General features: G+C 34.0%; 2 protein-coding genes across 3 annotated transcripts; one reads left to right on the top strand and one right to left on the bottom strand.

Moving 5' to 3' along the window:
- Window positions 1-1,796: 1,796 nt before the first annotated feature.
- On the bottom strand, window positions 1,797-14,595 carry LOC128188320 (vigilin-like). The gene is made up of 24 exons (XM_052859299.1): window positions 14,576-14,595; window positions 14,407-14,481; window positions 12,617-12,838; window positions 11,166-11,280; window positions 10,854-10,969; window positions 10,546-10,752; window positions 10,165-10,380; window positions 9,754-9,957; window positions 9,437-9,649; window positions 9,243-9,321; window positions 8,996-9,135; window positions 8,688-8,906; window positions 7,924-8,010; window positions 7,700-7,831; window positions 7,390-7,608; window positions 7,184-7,270; window positions 5,446-5,580; window positions 5,088-5,306; window positions 4,794-4,935; window positions 4,562-4,689; window positions 4,188-4,427; window positions 3,833-4,054; window positions 3,389-3,607; window positions 1,797-3,260 (listed from the first exon to the last, which is right to left on the bottom strand). Exons 3-24 carry the CDS (start codon window positions 12,788-12,790, stop codon window positions 3,033-3,035), a joined length of 3,741 nt encoding a protein of 1,246 aa, XP_052715259.1. The 5' UTR covers window positions 12,791-12,838; window positions 14,407-14,481; window positions 14,576-14,595; the 3' UTR covers window positions 1,797-3,032.
- Window positions 14,596-16,881: 2,286 nt separating this feature from the next.
- LOC128188664 (uncharacterized) lies at window positions 16,882-20,485 on the top strand. 2 transcript variants are annotated; one of them, XM_052859860.1, is made up of 5 exons: window positions 16,882-16,990; window positions 17,171-17,345; window positions 17,711-17,917; window positions 18,024-19,058; window positions 19,631-20,485. In XM_052859860.1, the coding sequence occupies exons 2-5, from the start codon at window positions 17,204-17,206 to the stop codon at window positions 19,660-19,662; spliced, it is 1,416 nt and encodes a 471-aa protein (XP_052715820.1). In that variant the 5' UTR covers window positions 16,882-16,990; window positions 17,171-17,203; the 3' UTR covers window positions 19,663-20,485. The 2 variants fall into 2 exon arrangements, with proteins under 2 accessions (XP_052715820.1, XP_052715819.1); XM_052859859.1 differs by having other exon boundaries at window positions 16,955-17,067.
- The last annotated feature ends 238 nt before the right edge of the window (window positions 20,486-20,723 follow it).

The following is a 20,723-nucleotide window of genomic DNA, read 5'->3' as shown; positions in this document are numbered from 1 at the left end:
TATTATACTACAATTAAATCATGTGAGATTCTATTTATCCCATGTTTTATACACCACAATCAATGTTTACACTGTTTATAAAACTCCACATTATTTTACTTCATTATGCCTACACAAATCCCATTGTAAAGTCACAACTGTGAGATATCAAAAAAATATCCAATGAGTCATATCCACGGGATAAAGTGGGTTAACATGGGGTGAAATAAAATTTGTTAAAAAAACAAAGAATTGATACCAACGCAATGGCTTTGCCTCAACTTCAAACAAACATCACTTGCAGACACATGTGTACGGTAATACATATCACAGATAAAGACAGACCTTAGATTTTCTGAAACAGGCAAGATAATTAATCTCAGGGGATTAATTATCCTGCTCTCATCCATTTATTGAATTTAATTAGGGCTTACAGAAGGAACATTTTCAGGTACTATTCTTAAGTTTCCTTTAATATAAATATAGCAACCAAAACAACAACATCAAAACATCCATTAAAAAAGAAAAAAAAAAGAATCAAAAATCTGATATCTAATAAAAAAAAAAAAAATTTAATTTATTGTAATTCATATATTTTTTTTTATTTTACATAATATAAGTATTTGGACTAGAATTAAATATATTCTTTATCAAATACCATCCTTTAAACTGAGGGGTAAAAATATTAGGGTGCAGCTCATGGAATGAGAGTTTAATTTGCTTCAAAACAAACATCAGTGCAGACAAAGGTGTTCATTAATCTTGATATGACAGATAGAGATAAGCCTCTACATTTTCTGCAGCAGGAAAGATAATTAATCCCAGGGGAATAATTGTTCTGCTCTCTCATCCTTTTCTTATAAATTTACAATAAGATTTTTTTTTTCAGAAATGACAGAATGGGGTTATTATCTGATTACCTGTTAAAATTAACAGCATTAAGGCAGACAAAAATGAAATAAATAATTAAAAAATAAAATAGTGAAAAAGGATATCTTAATATATATCTTGATTTTAGAATTCAATAAAATTATTATAAATCATTGTGTACGGTATTTCAACCAAAATAAAATATGAATATTATATTTTAAATCCATACTTCAAAGAATGTACACAATACTACACATCATTCAAAATTGACCCCTTAACTTCAAAACAAAGTTCATTTGCAGACACAGGCAGTGCAGTAATTAATCTCAATGTGACAGATAAAGATAAAGCTTAGGATTTTCATCCTGTGGAAGGTTAATTAATCCCAAAGGACAAATATTGCACAGCCTTCCATGTATACAATGGTAACATTCTCAGCAGTTATCTCTCTTTGCCCATTCATTCTCAGCAGTTATCTCTCTCTGCCAATTCATTCTTATGCATAGTTAGGAATCTACCCCACCACCCCAGCTCCAAACCAGAAGTCATAGAGAACCAAACTTAGCATCAAAATATGTATTTCTGCCTACTGAACTACCATACCAAATTTGAACTTGATTGGGCAACCATAAAAAAAATTATTAGAAAAAAACAGGAAATTTGTGGACGGAAGAGTGACAGACGGACGGACAGAAGGACGGACAGACAGAGCGATTACTATAGGGCACCAACAAATCCTTGCGGGGCCCTAATTACTATAATTGTTGAAACAATGCCTTTTACGAGAAGTGTTCAGCTGTAATGAAAACTCATGGAACACTAGTACTGGTCAATGAATTTTTCGGACTCTGGACTTGAAAGTCCAGTACAAAAAGATTTTGCAGAAGAAGTTAAAGGATGATAGGCAGACACAGCTTCTTAATTAAAAATTAATTGAAAACAAGATCTTTAATCACTTGATAGTTTATTTCAAATGATTCAATGTAAAGTTTGGTCAACATACAAGTACAGTAAGTCCCTGTAAAGAACACAAGGTGCCGTGATATCGCACCTGTCCATATATAAATCAGTGTATACATCAAGTACACGAGGGATCCAAAAATATCTCTTAATATTCACTAGTCATCGCTTCAAAACAATAAGGTTTTTTTTAAATTCATGCATCAACAAAATAAAAACAGTGAAAAATAATAATAATGATAAGATCAATGGTATTTACATCTGCTTATGAATGTAATCACTGCTCATCATGAATGACCAATTTGCAATTCTTAATAAAATATTATTCTTTACATAATATATATATCATATACATATACAGACACTAGTACTAAATTTCAAGTAGCAACAATCAAGAGAAAATGCATATCTTTGTGATCTTACAACATCACTTCACCAGCAAGGCCTAACACAGGGGAAACTTTTACCTCTAGCTTTACCTTACTGGTGAAGTGTGTCTTGACTAGCGCACATTGTGACCACTTGTTGGCCAATTGTGAAAAAATGAAAACAACTGGTCTCCATGAAGTAAAATCAAACAAGCAAGGATGAAGTTGAGCATGCCCTGAACCAAGCAAATCTGTGTCTTCTACTAAATCATAAATGTGATGATGTACAGTCTTCCTTACAACTGTCATGCACATCAAAAGATTCCATTTATCATAATTCTACATGCAAAAGTAAATATCCATAATAATATATTAATAACACTATTTACAAGGAGACATAAGAGTTATGATTAACCTGTTTTTAGATCACCCATCCAACAACCTTTTTTCACAACAGTGGATGGTTGAATGTAGAGATACCATTTGCTGTCCATGCTGTTACTTACTGCTAATGCCATCAACATTCATTTAGATATAACATACATCATAATGCCATCAATAATAGCACTATGCATCTCAAAGTGTATTGAAGACAACAGGTAGCTCTATTTAATGGGAAAAGATTTTAAAGAAAAAATTTTTTTTAAGGGAGGCATCATGAAGATTGTGGCAGTTTTGTTTACAAAATACAAACCAAAATTACATACATAATTTGCATCCATAACGAGGGAGAGTGAAAAAAAACTACCATGAAAAAATAATCCGATAATGTATCACACAACTTGTTTGCATTCTTAACATAGGATATGTTTGGAAACCAAAACATTACTAAGCAAACATTGCAGTCTCTGCTCCTCAGCGCTTGCCAAGTCGGTTGGAGCCCCAGGCTGTGTTGACCTTGGGTGCCACTGTGCTGGCTCCCATAGAGGGAAAGTCCTCAGTGCTGGAGGTATCTGGTGGTCTATCCCAGGGGGCACCTGCCACCACAAACCCAGTTGATTTAGGGTTTGAGCGTTTTTCCTCCTCATATTTAGATGGTCTTTCATACTGCCCCATCATCTCTTTGTCAATAACATCTTGCAACTGAAAATACAACAGATTGCAATGTTCAAACAAGTAAAAAAAAAACTCTGAATCTCATCTAATAACATAACATAAATGATCTATCAATGATGGTATTAAAAAAAGAATCTTTTTAAACAGATACTTACATATTCTTCTTCCAGGTTAAGCAGCTCATCTTTGCAATCCATACAGTTATCTTCATCTCCAGATATGAGGATAAGGTCAGGGTCATTGTCAGTTTGTCTCGGGAAGCGAATGTCAACCTTGTACATCTCCATGATTTTCTTCACATTTCGTCCTCGCTGACCAATAATTCTGGGATGAACGCGATGGTCAATTCTGCATTCAACTGTAGTCATCTCCTCCTAAACAGAAGAAATTGTTGATAAAAAAACCCATTTTATTAGTTCAGCAGTTTGTGTTTATTAACCCACCTTTTAACTCATATTTAACAGAATTTCGACCACTGGATAGGCATCATACAAAAGCTTTGTTTTCAGGGACAAATTATTATTTTTACAACAATATATAATTAGTGATGCAATTAAAAATTAAGACAGAATTCAAATTAAAATTTACAAGTTCCTTACATATTCACGGACTATGTTGAGAATAGTTTCTTTAGCGGCCTCTGCATTCTTTTCATAGCCAGTGATTGTGATGCTGTTCTGCTCAGCATCATTTTCTCGAGGGAACTGTATGATGACGTCATGCTCCTCTCTGATTTTTTTCACTCTCTCTCCCTTGCGTCCAATAATCTTTGGATGGTACTGGGAGTCCACAGCCACTGTTAGTGAAAATCCCTTTAGAATCTAGAAAGAAATTACACACTTAAAACATAGAACAGCTTTTCTTAAATCATAATGATAGAAATACAATAGAATGACCAAAACTATGTCAACCTCAGTAAGAGTGGACAAATATGTAACATCTATAAATAAGTACCCTTTCTTCCTTTTCAAGCTCAAGCTGTTCACATTTCTTCTGTAGAGCTTCAATGGCATTCTTGACATTGTTTGGGGGTCCTGTGACCTTAACTTTATCGCTGTGTTCCTCTGGGGGAGGTATGGAGATGTTCACATCAAACTGCTTCATCATCGCCCTTACGTCCTTTCCCTGCTGTCCGATGATACGACGATGGAAGTCGTATGGCACTGCAGTCTCCTCAGTGACAGGAACCAAGGCCTTTAAAGAATCAAATTGACAATTTCACAATTAGTCTTGGCAGGCTTTGATTTGCTTTTAATCTTAAAAACTATTTTGAAGGGGGGGGGGGGGGGGTGTTCAACATGCAAACTCCATTGATGTTATTAACTTACCAACAAAGCTTCTTTAGCTTTATCACAGTTCTCTTGTTTTCCTGTAAGGACTATTGTGTCACACTTCTTTGAGCCCTGGGCTGTTACTTCATCAACATCACCATTTGCCATTCCATTATTGTGGTTCTCTACAAAATAGACAAACCAAACTTATCCAAATGCTTGTTATCATGATACTTAAATGATTAGTGGAGAGATAGAAAATAACCTATAATAAATGAAGCATTTTTACCTCCATTTGCGACAGGTCTGTCAGGGAATTTGATTCCCACATCATAGGTCTTACAGATGTCCTGTACATTAGCACCTCTGGTTCCCATGACAGTTCTGTGGTACGTCTGGGGGATAACACAGTCCACAGACACTTGTGATTCCTGCAGAGAGAGAATGGTCAGTTTATAGAACAAAAACAGTAATGAACAATAAAGCCATGTGAGAACAGTCAATTTTCAATAAATTTACTATCACTATTGAAAGTTTTAGTTTAAGCATAGATCTATAAAATGTGTTTGTTTTCTATACATACCAAATCCTCCACAATTTCCTGAATCCTTCTCTTTGCCCCCTCCACACAGTCTTTGGAGCCTTTGATGACCACCTTATCACTTTTGACCCCACTTCGAGGGAAGCTGACTGTCACCCCACCGAATTCATCACCAATGTGTTTTAGGACCTCACCACGGCGAGCAACAAAGTATCTGTGGTGCTTGGGATCTACATGCATCTCACCCTCCACAACATTGTCCTTTGTGAGAGAAAAAAAAGGGAGATTTTCATGAAGCAAGCAGAATATGACCTCAAAACAAAATCTCTTGAGTGTGTAACTTACATTCATGTATTCTAAATTTCAAGAAATAAGAATTAAGGTCAATCTTTATTCCTACCAGGTTCTTAATAAGACTCTCAAGCTCCTTCTTGGCCTCATCTACTGATTCCTTTTTCCCGATGATGACGATAGTTTCCTGGTCAGTATCCTCTGAGGAAGGGAAGATTACTCTGGCACCTGTCTTTTCACGCACCTAAAACGTCACAGAAATTTTAGTACTGCCTTTTTTAAATAATTTACTAAACTGTGCATAATATTGTAAGATTTTGTGTTGTCCCCGATTTTGTTAAATGTTATCTCATAACAATAACATTTAAGGTTTACAGAGACATCTGTTTACCTCCAGTCAATAACAGAACAGACCAGACAATCTGCACTGTGGTAAGATGGAGAAAATGGATTTAAGGTCTTTCGATTGTCGTGTGACGTCATTGTGAGCAATCCGGAATATTTTACCGTTATCGGTTATAATAATAGTGTTATGTGGTGCATAGTTTTGCCAATATTTCTTGATTTATACTTGTGTTTAACACACTTTAGGCTATGTAAAGTGAAATGACACCAATGTTTAACAATTCATAGAGAGTAGTTTGAGTTGAAATCGCTGAATTCAATGAAAAACTGATAAAACCGTATATAGGCAAACTTGACAGAGACCACAATTCATAATTTTTTACCAGGCAAGGTAAACATTTTTTTGCAGATTTCGATAGGATATATAATTAATTACAAATGTACCAATTTTCAGTGAGTTTGAACCATTATTTCAAAAGTTATAGACGTTTTATGTTGCTAAACTGTACTTATTCATGGTTGAAAAATCGTATCAAAATGCACTGTAAATGTGATAGCTTTCATACTGGCAATTTTAAATGGCCCTAAAATGTTAAAATACTTAAAATAAAGGATTGCGATTAATTTCTTTTAAAAATTGCTTTATTATATCGAAATTAGTTAAAATAAATGTGATGTTTGATAAGAGAGCAGTCGTTGCTATAACTGTCCTGATAGTGTACTTGTGTTAGCTCCTACAGCATGAACAAAATATTTGCAACATACCAATATTTAACTTTAATTTGATTGTTTGCATATTAATCATCAAATTTAAACAAAAATTACACAGATTAAACCATAAAAACATCGAGGGTGGAGAAACCTTAAAGGCATGTGAAACACATCAAGTTCAATTTATTTGAAAACTGTGCAAGATTTCAAAAATATTCGTTGACCCAGTAAAGCAATTGATGAAAATTCAAAATTGAAACAATTTAAAGATACATCAGAATCCCTCCAACCAAAAACAGAAGAGGCAAGTTGCTGCCCAGTGGTAAGATGAATTGCAATGAGATCACTTCTTCACTATCTGGAATACTCTACAATCAGATCTTGGAATTTCAAAACTACACATAGATGGGAGAGGAAAAATTAGAAAACTGAAGATTTCAGTTATTGAAATGAATTTAATGACAGATTCATTTCAGACTCACTTGCTCACATCAATAGTATTCAAGACTTTTGTGTTCAAGATACCAAAGTTTGACTGAATTACCATCTACTGGTTGGATATTTTTTAGAATGTTGTCCCAGCAATTTAACTTTAAATATAATAAAGAATTACAGAGACATCATTGTTCCTCCAGTCAAAAACAGAACAGAGAAGTCACCTGCTCTGTGGTAAGATGGAGGGATTAGGATTCATCTCAAAACTACTTCTATGTATCTTAAGCATGCAAAGAAAGGGCACAAATTTCTGGTTAGTCATACAAGAAAGGATACTTTTAGTTTGAGATAATCACCTTTCTGATACTGCTGCCATTCTTTCCAATCAAGAATCTGTGGTACTCTGGTTTGGCTTTGACTTCTACAGTGAATCCTGATGTTTGCTGTCAAAATGAAGAAGATTGTTTTGAAATTTAAAAGTTTATTTTTACACCATGAAAAGTCACAAGTTCTTTGAAGTTCATGTCAATCATTGAATTATTCAGTGAATAAGAAGACACACCTTTTCATTGGCAATCTCAAGAAGCTGGGCCTTGGCGTTCTCCACGTCACTGATGGGTCCACGGATTGTAACCTTGTCTTGGGTGGAGCCTTCCTGAGGGAAGCGGATGATAACACCACCATTCTCCTCCATAATGGAGCGGATTAGCTTACCCTTGGATCCAATGATGGAATTATGAAACTTGTGGGGGATGTCAACTGTAATCTCCTTGATGTTAGCCTTAAAATAATGAATGAAAATGAACACTGTGGAAATATTGATCCATCAACAGAATTGCATTGCAAACTTTTCTGAAGTAAACTGTTTGTACCAGTTCTTTTTGGATAGCCTCAATCTTTGCTTTAGCCTGTTCAACATTAGCTTTCTTTCCTGTGATGACAATCACATCGGAGTCACTGTTCTCACTTGGCAAATCAATTTTAGTGTCAGTTTCTTCTCTAATCTGAAACACAAATTCAACAGCATTTAAAAATGCTATAAAAATGTATAGTTATATCTTTCAATATCGTTTTACGCTTTTGCTATTTTGCTTACCTTTCTGATATTTGCTCCTCCTTTCCCGATGATGTTTTTGTGGAAATCTTTGAAGATGTGGACTGATGCTTGAAAACTACTTTGAACCTAAAACAATTCATAGAAATTATGCAATTATTTTTTTGCCTGTTCTATTGAAGCATTAACAAATATTTCTAGCGCTGAAACTAATGTTCGTATGAACTCAAATGAATAGTAATCTTCTAATATTCGAATGAATAATTTGCAATTTGCTAACTCTACCCAGTTGGTTCAGGTACAAGTAGCATTATATAGAAAGGTACAACCTAATCATACACCTATCAGCCTCGTGATAAGTAAATTCAAAATTCTGATCTATGACTGCCACACTTGTTTACATTGAGTGTAAAAGCAGGGTTTACATCAGATGGAGACAAACATTCCCGTTATTAATGTGTATTCATATATATAAGTGTATTCATAGCCGAAATGATTCCTTAAATAAGTTTGAGAGAGTGAGAGTTACAGGGTTATAATATGGAAAGGTACATCAAAAGTTGTTTTTTTTAAACTACTTCAATGAAAATTTCAAAAGGACGTTTCCAGAATTGAGGTCCTAAATATTGGTTTCATCAAATGCTATAAACAAACAGGAGGGAAAGCATTGAATTGATTTAAGTATTGGTCTCAAGAGTCAGGACTGCAGTATATTAAAGGGGTAATAAATTTTTTGAGTTTTTATTGTGGTTGATTGAGATGTTCTTGTTCCTTGATATCATTTGCATTTCATTTATTTTTCTCACCATTTCCTGCTGTAGAGTCTGTAGATATTTGTAACACTTGTCAACATCATTCTTTGGACCCCTTAATGTAACAATGTCGCTCTTCTTTCCTGGGTCTGGAAAGGTCACTTGCACCTGGTTAAATTTGTCCTTAATTTCCCGTATTTTCTCTCCTTTGGCTCCAATGATGGTTCTATGGAATCTTTGTTCAATGATGATGTCTCTGGTTTTTTCATTTTCCTGCAAAAAATAAATTTGTATTGATCTTTGTAAGATTTTAACTAATTTTCAAGTTGCATGATTAATGAATCATAAAAACATTTCCATACCATTCTCTTGGCCATTTCCAGAAGCTCCTGTTTAGCCTGAGCCACTCCCTTTGGTTCCCCTTCTATTCTGATGACATTACTATTTTCAGAGTCAGATGGAATCTTTATGGCACAGCCAGTGTCATTCTTAATTCTGGTTACTGTAATACATTATTTTAAAAAAATGAAAAGATTGAAAACATGCAAAATGCAAAGTGTGCATTTATTTTTAATACTGGATGAAAGAAATAAATGAAACTTTTCTTACTGTTTTGTCCACTTTTGCCAATGATGTGCTTGTGGAATTTATTATCAATGGTCACCTCTGCAAAGTCCATTCTCTTTTTCTGCAATTCATGAAAATGCATTCATAAACACATAGTAAAAAACAATGTTATGAACACATTGTAAAACTTATCATAAGCTGGCTGTTATTTGAGTAGTCTGTATAGGTTCCCTTACCAAGTCCCTGACAATGGTCTCCAATGCTTTGACAGCATCCTCTACCTCTTCCGGTGGTCCCTCAATCTTGATCTTATTCTCACCCTCAGTAAACTCAATGTGAACTTTTGGGAATTCCTGGGTTATTTTTCTGACATTAGCACCTTGTTTTCCAATCACATAGCGGTGGAGCCAAGCTGGTGCTTCAACTTCCGCAAAAACTACACTGTTTGCCTGTAGAGAAAAAAAAATATCCTCACTTATTTCTCCAACTTATTAAGAAATCTGTGATATGTTTTAAATTTGCCAAAGCTAACACAAATTCTGCAGTGCCTTACTTTAGAGTAAACCATGGTAAGAGCCGGTCCGAGTTTGTCCTGTTCACCTCTGAGTGTGATGGTCTCTACGCTGTCTTGATTGGGTACCTCCACAGATACTCCTGTTGCAAGTAAGATTTCCTGAATTCCACTGCCTCTTGGACCAATGATGTACTTGTGCTGGGACTTTCTCACTTCTACAGACACTGTCTGGCATTTCCTTTTCTAATAAAATTGTAAATAAATTTTAGAAATAAAAATTTACAAAAATTGTAAATAAATTTTAGTTTTTAAAACATCAATAAAAATAAGAATTTCATGAGAAAAAATGTCAATCCTCAGGAAAAAAACTCTTTATATTCTGAAAAGTATCCAAATGAGAATATATTTAATATTATTTAATTCTGTTTTAGATTATTTAAGACTACCAACCTTTTCCTGGTAAATCTTCATGATGGTATCTTTCGCACGCATGACACCGTCCTTATCACCAGATACAACAATCTCATCCTTGTTGAGAACAGAGGGAGGAATGTGGATTTTGGCACCTGTCTCCTCCTTTAGTTTGTCTACCAGAGTGTTGTTTGGTCCACAGATGAATGGGTGATAGATGTGGGGAATCTGCAGTCGCTCAAAAGCTAGTTTGGCCTGTGAAGTGAAAAAGTGTCAATAAAAAACTAATGTATCATGTCTCAATAACATGTGTTCCTATTCTTAATCAAGACATTTTATCTCTTCATACTAAAATAACATTTCCAGTGTAAAAATGGTTACAACAACTTTCAATATAAATATTCATTACATAGAACATACCTGTTCATCAGCAATAATCTGAATTTCGTGTCTGGCTCGTTCAATGCCTTCTTTGGGTCCAATAATTTTAATGCCATCCAGTTTTTCGTCAGCTCTAGGAATGGTGATCTTGGTTGCAGTCTCGTATTCCAGTTGTTGCAGTTTCTTTCCATTCTTCCCAAGGATAAATCGGTGGTATTCTCGTGGAATTTTTACGGTGTCACTAGCCTAGCAAATCAACAACAATATAAAAATCACTGATATCACTGAGCACATGGGTTTAAATGACAAAGATATAGAACATAATGCAAATAAAGACCATCATATACCTGGGTTTGTAATCTGCCTAAGACCTCTCTTCTAGCTCTCATCACAAACTGTTCTCTTCCTGTTATAACCACTGTCAAACTCTGATCCTTGGACAAACTGATCTCAATGGAAACATCTATAAAGGCAGAATAGTATGTCCATTACAAAGTTGATGAGCTTGTAATAGATATAAGAATATATGGAACAGGAGTGTTAAATAAAATGGTTTTTTTACATTCAACTGTTAACAACTTAGCTTAAATACGTTTTGTATGATTAACAAACTCCATAAAAAAAGATAATTTATGATGAAATTCTGCTTGGAAATTTACCATGCTTAGCCATGATTTCTTTGCAGATTTTTGCCTGTTCAGTTTGTCCTTCATCACCAAAACTATTCTCATTCATTTCCTTGAATCTTCTCTCTTCCAAAGGGACAGTGAATACCTGTTCAAATAAAAGTTCAAACCATTGAAAAAAATTCCTCTTTTTAATCATGACAAAAAAAATAATCAACCTCACAAAGCATTATTCATATGAAAAGTAGAACTAAAATACTGTCATACTAAAATGACTGAAATTTCAATGCTAACCTTTCAAAGTTTGAACAACACATCAAGATAATGTTTGTTTTTCTTCCTTGAAATACCGTAATCCGGTGATTATAATACGCACTTTTTTCCCTGCATATTTTACCGTGAGAAAGGGGTGCGTATTATACATCCCTATAGGAGTTGGACATATTTTTTCCCTAGCTGAAGCACGGGGTATCATACTGCCGTATTACCTATGCTGTTCAGACAGGACCGATACCCCGCTATACATCGTAACATTCCTTCATTATCACATATATATTATTATTTAACCCTTAGGAAATCATTGTTATAGCATGTAATTAAAGAAAATGTACACTTTAAGTCTGTTAATAGATAAACTGTTTCAAAATGACCTTTAAAAATTAATTTGAACTGCCTATTCTTTATCTCCGTGTACACCGCCATTACAGCTGTTATTCAAATAGAATTTGGATGGCCACGTGCTATTTGTAACCGATCTTTGAAAACAGCTTACACATCATTTGGCTCATTTTTAACCATTTTCATGTAATGCTAATTAATTTATTGCAAATAATTATGAATATGAATAATTCTGTAACCTATTCCGTTAATTGAAGCCATTGAAACAGTTGTGCTCCCCCTCCACTAACGTTTGACACCTTGGGTATCTCAGACACCCCCCTTAGGCTATGTGTACTAGCTATACACAACACAACTATTTGTGCATATATTTTATCATGTTCCAGGCCTCTAATTGATCACTTTGATCGGAGTCATTTAAGAATTTAATTAGGTCCGTTATCTCCATACCTGTACATCGTCTGTTTTTCACTTCACGGGGATTGTAATGACTAAACAATTATATAAGTAGTTGATTTTATTTACAGTAGAATATTTAATACTTGGTCTATTTAAAACATTGATTATAAATTAAAGATATTACTGCGATATATATAGTTACAATAAATCCGTATCTAAGAAAATATTGTGTTTTTCTTATTTCCGGTAGCGTATTCCCGCGATGAAGTTGAGCGTGCATACAAAGTATAACTGCTTAGTTGATACTCAGGATTACCATTTGGTCAATTTTTGTATGCGTATTATACATCCCAACAAGCTTTTTTACACCATTTTCAGGTCCAAAGTGGGGGGTGCGTATTGTACACTACTGCGTATTATAATCACCGGATTACGGTAACCATATAATTTTGTAGACTTATTCTAACCTGAGTACACTTGGATGGTCGAACATTGGTTTTCCATGCTGCTGGGGTCTTGGCTGGCCACTGAGTAACCTCCAGGGGGGGAGCCTGGGGAAGTTCAGGGAAAACATCAGCGTAGTTCTCGGGCGCATAGGCCTCTTCTTCGACAGGGCGGACCTTCTCTGAGGTTGAAGCCATGTCCAAATTCGTTTGTCAATTGGGCGATTCCAAGTCGAACAGTACAGTCTATAAACAACGAAAGGGTTGAATGGCATATTTTTTTTCTATCTGTTATGTGTTATGTAAGTGCACATACTGAATATTACTTCCAAATGAGTATGTGATATGAAAAACCAACAATGACATAATTATATTCATATTAAGCCAGAGTTAACACATATACTAAAATTTTTAACAAAAAATAAGATTATTTTTTTGTTTTTATTGTGAATTGAATATTGAATAGAGCTGATAAATCATTTGTTTATTTTGTTTTATTAACAACTATTAAAATTACAGTTGTACTTAGTATTACTTGTAATAATGGATATGACCAGGCTATCTTTATAAATAATTTACAAATAACTTTGGAAATGAGAAGGATATATGTTACAAGCTCAATTAGTATGTAAAGATTAGGGAATATAATTTTTTTTAATCTTGCTTACAGGTTTTTGGTAAACCAGAGACATAAATAACAGAGAAATGAAACTCAGCCATTAGCGTGTTTTGTTGTTGCAAAATGTTACAGGACCAACCTTACTCTGAGAACTACATATAAGTAAACTAAGATAATGATCTTAAACTAAAAGTATATTGTTTTTATGAAAAATGTGCACGTTTTAGACATTATTGAAACAAAAAGTTGAAAAATAAGATTAATGTATAGAAAATATATTGCCCAGCAATAAAACATCAGTGAAATCTCGAAATTTGGTAGCCAACTGCCTCCTAGAACCCCTCTTTTAATAGTTTATTAGATATAAACTCATGAAAATATGATATTTTAAATGTTTTGGTAATAGGTTTTAGCTGTTTATATTTCGATGTAATTGTTTATTAGAAAGATATACTGATTTTAGTGATTTAAACTAGGAATACTTTACAATAGGGACCGCTAGATTTTGATCAGTTGCCAATCTCTATTATTTACATCTCTGGGAAAACTAGCACCCACAAATACACAATTAGGGATGCTATATTTCCTCATGAAGGAAAATAATCAAACTCAAATATCTGCACACATTAAAATGAAGAAAGACATTATGAAAAATAGTTTTACTTCAAAGTTGACTAAACAATTTTTCTATATTTAGACCCAGGAAATACTGTTGTAATTTCTTCAATTTTTTAAGTTCTGCTCTAAATTTAGAAAATGAACTAAGATATGTTAACATAACAGATGAAAACAATAATTTTTACCATATTGTAACGAAAATGATGAATAAAAAATATCAAAATTGAATCTGTATTAATTTAGCCAATAACATTTAACAAAGTATACAATAATTTGTAATCAACGGTAATGGACAAATTCAGGGATCATCCTATACAACATCTATGTGACGTGTCAAGGCTGTCAAACTCAACCGGCATTTTCTCTGACTGTGTTATAAGAAAACATTGATTGTGATGGTTGCATGGAAAAGATGCACCATTTTAAGTCACATTATATCGTCCATATTTGTAGAATATATAACAAAATAGTTAACGGTCACATCAAAGCTATTTAGCAAAAGTTATTTGATTATAACCAATCTTGGTCAAAGTGTCGACGTGTCGGGAATTGTGACAAGGCGTTCAAAGATTCTCACCGTACTGCGTCCGCAAAAATCCGTCCTATGGAGATCTAAATGACTTTTTATGCTCCAATGTGGCTTCTGATTAAGCTGAAAAACAAAACACACAATATTATGAGAATCTAAGTCAGAAAAACAAAAAAGTTTTAACAGTCTAACTCTAGCACACGTCTAACATTCTTACCACCACAAGAGGAACTGTCTACGCAAAGTGCAACGTGAACAATATTCATGCGCGTTTCTTAGCTTGCATTTGATTGGTTTAGAAAACGTGTAAGGGTCAAAGGTTGTATTATAAGCTAATTGAAAATAGCGTTTTATCCTATAGGTAAAGAAAACCACAACGTACTACTTTCTTAATGTGTTTGGTAAAATATACAAGTTTATAGAAAATGGGTTAAAATGAAGAAAATGTTTTAATATACCCGAACACAAAATATTTTCAAGTAAAGGAAAGTGGCGTCAATTCAACCAGGTTTTTACTGTATGACGTTGAGAGACGTCATTGTTAAAATCCTTAGGTGGATCTAAGAATTTACTCATGTTTAGGGCACATTACAGTATACAGCTGCAGGCCTGTAACTCCCGGTCTTAAAAAAAAAATTGGACGGACCTTCCTTACGCGTTAAAAAGTTACAATTTATTTATCTAGTTATTTTCCGATCATTATAAATTCAGTCACACCACCAGAGATTTATGTCTCGATCTGACATCACCGATGTAATATATTAAGCATACAGTTAAAATGAAATCAAATGACAGACAAAACAATATACATGTAATAACATAAAGGCTATAGCATGCAAGACAATTCTATACCTTGTAGTCCATGGAACCGCTCTAATTCTCTGCATAAAGCATTTATCTATGTATACACATATATAGATGTTTTGTATAACTCTGTCCCGAGATTTTGCGTCCACCACTTTTTGCTTGATATTTCGATAATCAAAAATACCTCTGTGCTTAAACAACGTTCATCCACTAATATGAAAAATGTCCAGATTATCTGTTTTGAAACGCCCCCTCTACCGCATCCGGTTTCAGAACACATCCAAAAATAGAGAGTCTACGGGGATTGTGCATTGCATCAACCATTTTAAAAGAAGCCCAGATGATAACTTTGAAAAATTGCGCGAGGTATCCCGAGAACTTCCGAATGTAGAAAAGATGTAAGTTTACATTGCCCATTATAAATTCCGTTAGAAATTTGTTTTCATTCCTGTGAACTTTTATGAGGGAAAAATGATCATTGTTCAATGAAGATATCTTGGATATATTTCCTTTTATCGATTTAAACTGTATTTCTTTCACGGGTATTTTTTTTTTATTAAAAATTCATCAAAAAGTGATGGAAGCATTAACTTGGGACATATTATAATACATGTATTATAATCACACGGATTAACAATTTCTTCAAATAATGGGATCAATACCACAACATGATTTATCACAATATTGAAATCAAAGATTGTCATATATACCCAGGACAGTAAAGTACAACATGTTTTTCACATTCGATTAATAATTTACAAACATGGCATAAACGTTTTTCCTTAGGGATAATTGGTTTACAATATATATCTACCTGTTTCAATAAATAGTGAATTATGTGCAACTTATTCTTAATCTTGTTAGGTGGCATCTTTCACATGCTTTTTCAAGGGAAACTTTAAGTAATCTTATCAAAGACATACCGGTACTTGATATATTATAGAAATTGACATATACTACTGAAATCACACGAATCATTCCTATTGACATCTCATGCCGCATCAATTTCATCAGATTAATGTCGCATTATCAAAAATTAAAATCCTCTTATCATGTGACACAATTGTGTTACATTAAAAATTGAATGATCATAAAGATAGTCCTGGACTCCTTGATTAAACGAAAGCTATTTCCCTTTACCATAGTTTTTTGGGGTTTTTGTGTTTTGTTTTTTTGTTTTTTTATGTGTGTGTGTGTGTGTCTTTTCATGCATGTAAAAATAAAAACTTGAAAGCACAAAAACACACGCGCAATGCCATGTCATCTCAGAGTTCAACACTTTAAAAAAGCTTTAATTATGTGTTTAGACCGACAAAAAATATTAGAAATTCTTGTTTCAGAACCCCCCACACCCACTGACACATTTTATTATTGCCGGTAAATTAATATCCTTTTGACTTTTTTTGTATGTCAGTCGGGGCTGGTGGGGGGGGGGGGGGGTCGGCCATATACATATTTAAACAATAACTGATAAGTTTATTTTTCAACTTGATTTGTATACATTTTGGCCCAATAAGATGTGTAAATTTTTTTCCAAGTTATGACGATACTATGTGAAAAATGTTAGGATGCAAACTCATGACTGCCCCTTGCACTACTTTCAAAATCGTAGATATACGTGTAATAGATTATCAATATTCGGTTATTGTTGATAAAGTGATCATGTGTCATATCTACAATGTTAACATTTCATTACACTGTTATCTCACACTGCGATAAAGAAACACAGTTTGGCTGCAGTCAGCGCGACACACTGCGCTTACATGTACTTAATGTAGTGCTAGTGTATGTACATATTTTATAGGATTAACTCTTTTTTACAAATGTAAGTCTATATCCATTAATGCACTAGTTCAATAAAGCAGGTAAAACGACCCAAGAAAAAAATATTCGCAGTTTCAGGTGTAATATTAATTTTTGTATTTTGATCAAAATGTGTTAAAAATAATAACAACATCATATTTAATCACACATCATGGATTTGTATTTTTCCTTGAACCAACAGTAAAGACCGCCACAGCAGCAACAGGAAAACATCATGTTATTGAGCAGAGTAAATGTTGAGCGGATTTTGGCCCTCATTGTAGGGTGTCTCGGGATGATAGCCGCGGGCTCCGTCTATGCTTTTGGGGCCTACATCAATGCCGTTAAAGCCCATTTCAACTACACACAATCCCAAGGTATCAATATTTTTCGAACTCAACGATAGATAAGAATTGCATGGTTTTTATTTAAACGGAAACCCTTTAAATGATGTTTTGGAGGAAACTTTTACAGGAGAGAACGTTTCTTAGCCCTTGTGATAAAGTTGAAAGGTTGATTCTGTAACCGCGAGTAATATAAATCGAATATCATTTTAGTGGAAATTCTCGAATCAAAGTCTAATTTTGGAATCTCTATCTTTTTTGTTAAAAAACGAAACCCTTAAGCTTAAAATGATGTTTCGGAGGAAACTCTTGAAGAAGAAAACGATTCTTGACCCTAGCGATAAAGTTGAAAGATTGATTCTGTAACCGCGAGTAATATAAATCGAATGTCATTTCAGTGGAAATTCTCGGATCAATGTCTAATTTTGGAATCTCTCTTGGTTTTCCTGCTGGAATGATGTGTGAGAGATTTGGTCCGAGATGGACCTCATTGGCTGCTTTACTCATTGCCTCACTCGGATACTCTCTTCTTTATAGCACCACCCTGACACAGCCGTTTTACCACAAAAATGTCTGGCTTCAGTATATTTACTTTTTCATATCAGGTCAGTAAACGATAGTAATTTAGTCCCCATTTCTTAATTAATAATTCATTTTGCTAGCATAATCAATTAAGTGAGTCAAATTCTCATTTTTATTTATTTTTAATAGGATTTGGATGTATATTTATGTACATGGCATCATTAACGACCAGTATGAATAACTTTCATCCCAAACACCGGGGCAAGGTGGTGGGTATCCTTGATGCCTCTTTTAGCGGGGGACCGGCACTGTTCTCTGCACTGTATGGAACGGTTTTCGCTGTAGGCCACACAAAGGACGAAGAAAACCAGAACCTTGGAGGTTTTTATCTCATGACAGCTATAGCATTTGGTGTTGTTGGAGCTCTTGGGATACTTTTGCTGAAACATGTGACGTTTGATATAGACATTGAAGTGAGTAAAATTATCAACGCTGACGGTGGGGAGGAGGAGGAGGATCAAAGGACAACTGTACAGGCAAAACCCGAGCAGAGAGAAATCACAGGGGTAAAGTTAATCCGGAGGTTTGATTTCCACTACTTACTCTGGGCTTACATCTTCTGTGCTGGCCTGCAGCTGACGTTTCAAAACAACCAGGGAACCTACCTTAAATCGTACAATCTGGAGAAATACACCACACTTTTTACGACATTGAATCCCATTGCTGGAATTGTTTCCAAATTTTTTGCCGGTTTTCTTTCGGACGCCATAATGCACAAAGTTCCGAGAGCCGGGGTACTCTTGATTTTCAATGTGGTGCAAACAATATGCCTTGGATTGTGTATATTCTTTTCTGACAACCTCGTTCTATTCACCATTGTAGATATAGTTATAGGTTTTGCGAATGGCGCCCTCTGGTGTCTAACACCTACAATGATAAGTGAATTCTACGGCATGAAGAATTTTGCCCGAAATTGGGGAACCATGATGCTTGGAAATGCTTTCGGTGGCCTTGCAATGCAGGAGATATTCGGTGCTTTATATGATCTGAAAACGGACTCAGACAATCAGTGTTTCGGCCTGCATTGCTTCACATGGAGCTTTATAATGATCACAGTTTTAAGTTTATGTGCAACCGTATTTCACTTTGGACTGCTGCAGAAAAAGCTTGATGAAACGAAATACGAGGGTGAGAATGATTATGTCGAGATGTGCTGTACACCAGGTATTTAGACTACCTTGATATTGCATCTTCTTTCTCTGTATGATTTCTAAACTGTTACATGTACATTCGTATACAATGTGCATAATTTCAAAGCGACGGAACAATAAAAGATTTGGAATTAAGTGCCATAATAAAAGCAATAAAATAGTTATTTGTATACATTAGAGCTCACCCCCGGTCATAAAAATAAATGTATAAATGCAAACAGAATAAAGTAATTCTAGATATTTCATTTTATATGACCTTTAAACTTACATGTGCTATTTCTCCTTTGTATAGCATTAAAATGTATCATTTTGTTTCATGGCTATATTTGGATGTTAAACAGTCATTCTATGTTAATGAGTATTTCTATGTTATTGAGTATTTATATTTTTTTTAGTATTTATTCATCAATGTTGTTGATCTGTGTTACATGCCTTCTTTACACTTTTTTTTATATCAAATAAATACCTGTACACGTTTAAAACTACAAGTTACATGTAATTGGTTTCTCTCGATAGTTTGAACAAAAACCAAAATCTGGTTTTCATAAAATGATTTCATATTTCTTATATTTACATTTGTTGTAGATGGACAAAACGAAACTTCATTGAAATACTGAAGTAAGAACTGCCATGTTTGGTATAAATGAAATGCCCAGCAACGACGCTGTCCCCTAATGACCACGTACACGGGATAAGATAGGAGGACAAACGTGAATCAGTGTTACTGCATGAAACAAAGTCTGTGTGGAATTTTGCATAAAACAAAATGTCGCCGATACTCCTTATAACATACTACATGAAGTATGTGATAAAACAAAGGACTATGTACTGTTTGAGCCTAAAATGGCCCCCTAAAATGAACGTTGTCATTTGACTGTAATTCTTTGTTTAATTTGTACACATATACATTTGAAGTTTGTTCATAATTTCATTTCGAATTTAGTGCCCACAATTTATAAATATGACATCATAAAATTTACATTTTCCCGCCATTTTCTCATTTTTAGCATAAAACGGCTTGTTTTGAGGCAGTTTTTCTTTAAGGAAACATTGAGCGACTACTTGAACAAAAAAAAATATTTTCACCAAAGATGTATCTTCCCAATACTTATAAGTGACATAAAGTTCGTTCTTGTTCAAAGAGTCGCTCTATATTTCCCATTCGAAAAAAGATAAGAAAAATGTCAATTTTTGGTTGATTTTGATTGAATTATAAAAATAGCGTCACTTCTGACGTCATATACTGCCAGTGAGTGCATATAAATCAAATAAATAGGTGAAAAACATATATTATATGTAAACTCTTTTATAAAATAACACAACAAATTAATGTACCTGAATCATTTCAAAAGTATCGGATTTTTGGGGGCCAAATTTGACTAATATCATATATATTTCTTTGTTTTATTAACAAGGGTTAAATAAATTGTATAAATTATATTTATGTATTCTGCGTTTTGCTTTTTTATGACATTAACATATACACGTTCTTCAGAAACGATATCTTCTCATCCTATAGTAACATTTATATTGGAATAAAAAGTTTAATTTAGAAACGTAGATAAACCAAAACCAAGCAAAAATTCCTTTCCAAATAGAAAAAGAACCATCCACATGTTTTACAAAAGACATGTCAACGTTACATGTATTTTCAATATTTTCATAAGGATTTATACTT

Source organism: Crassostrea angulata, chromosome 6, assembly GCF_025612915.1.
Source record: "Crassostrea angulata isolate pt1a10 chromosome 6, ASM2561291v2, whole genome shotgun sequence".
Lineage (NCBI taxonomy): Eukaryota > Metazoa > Mollusca > Bivalvia > Ostreida > Ostreidae > Magallana > Magallana angulata.
Note: the sequence above shows the minus strand (reverse complement) of the source record. Positions and strands in the feature narration are given on the sequence as shown.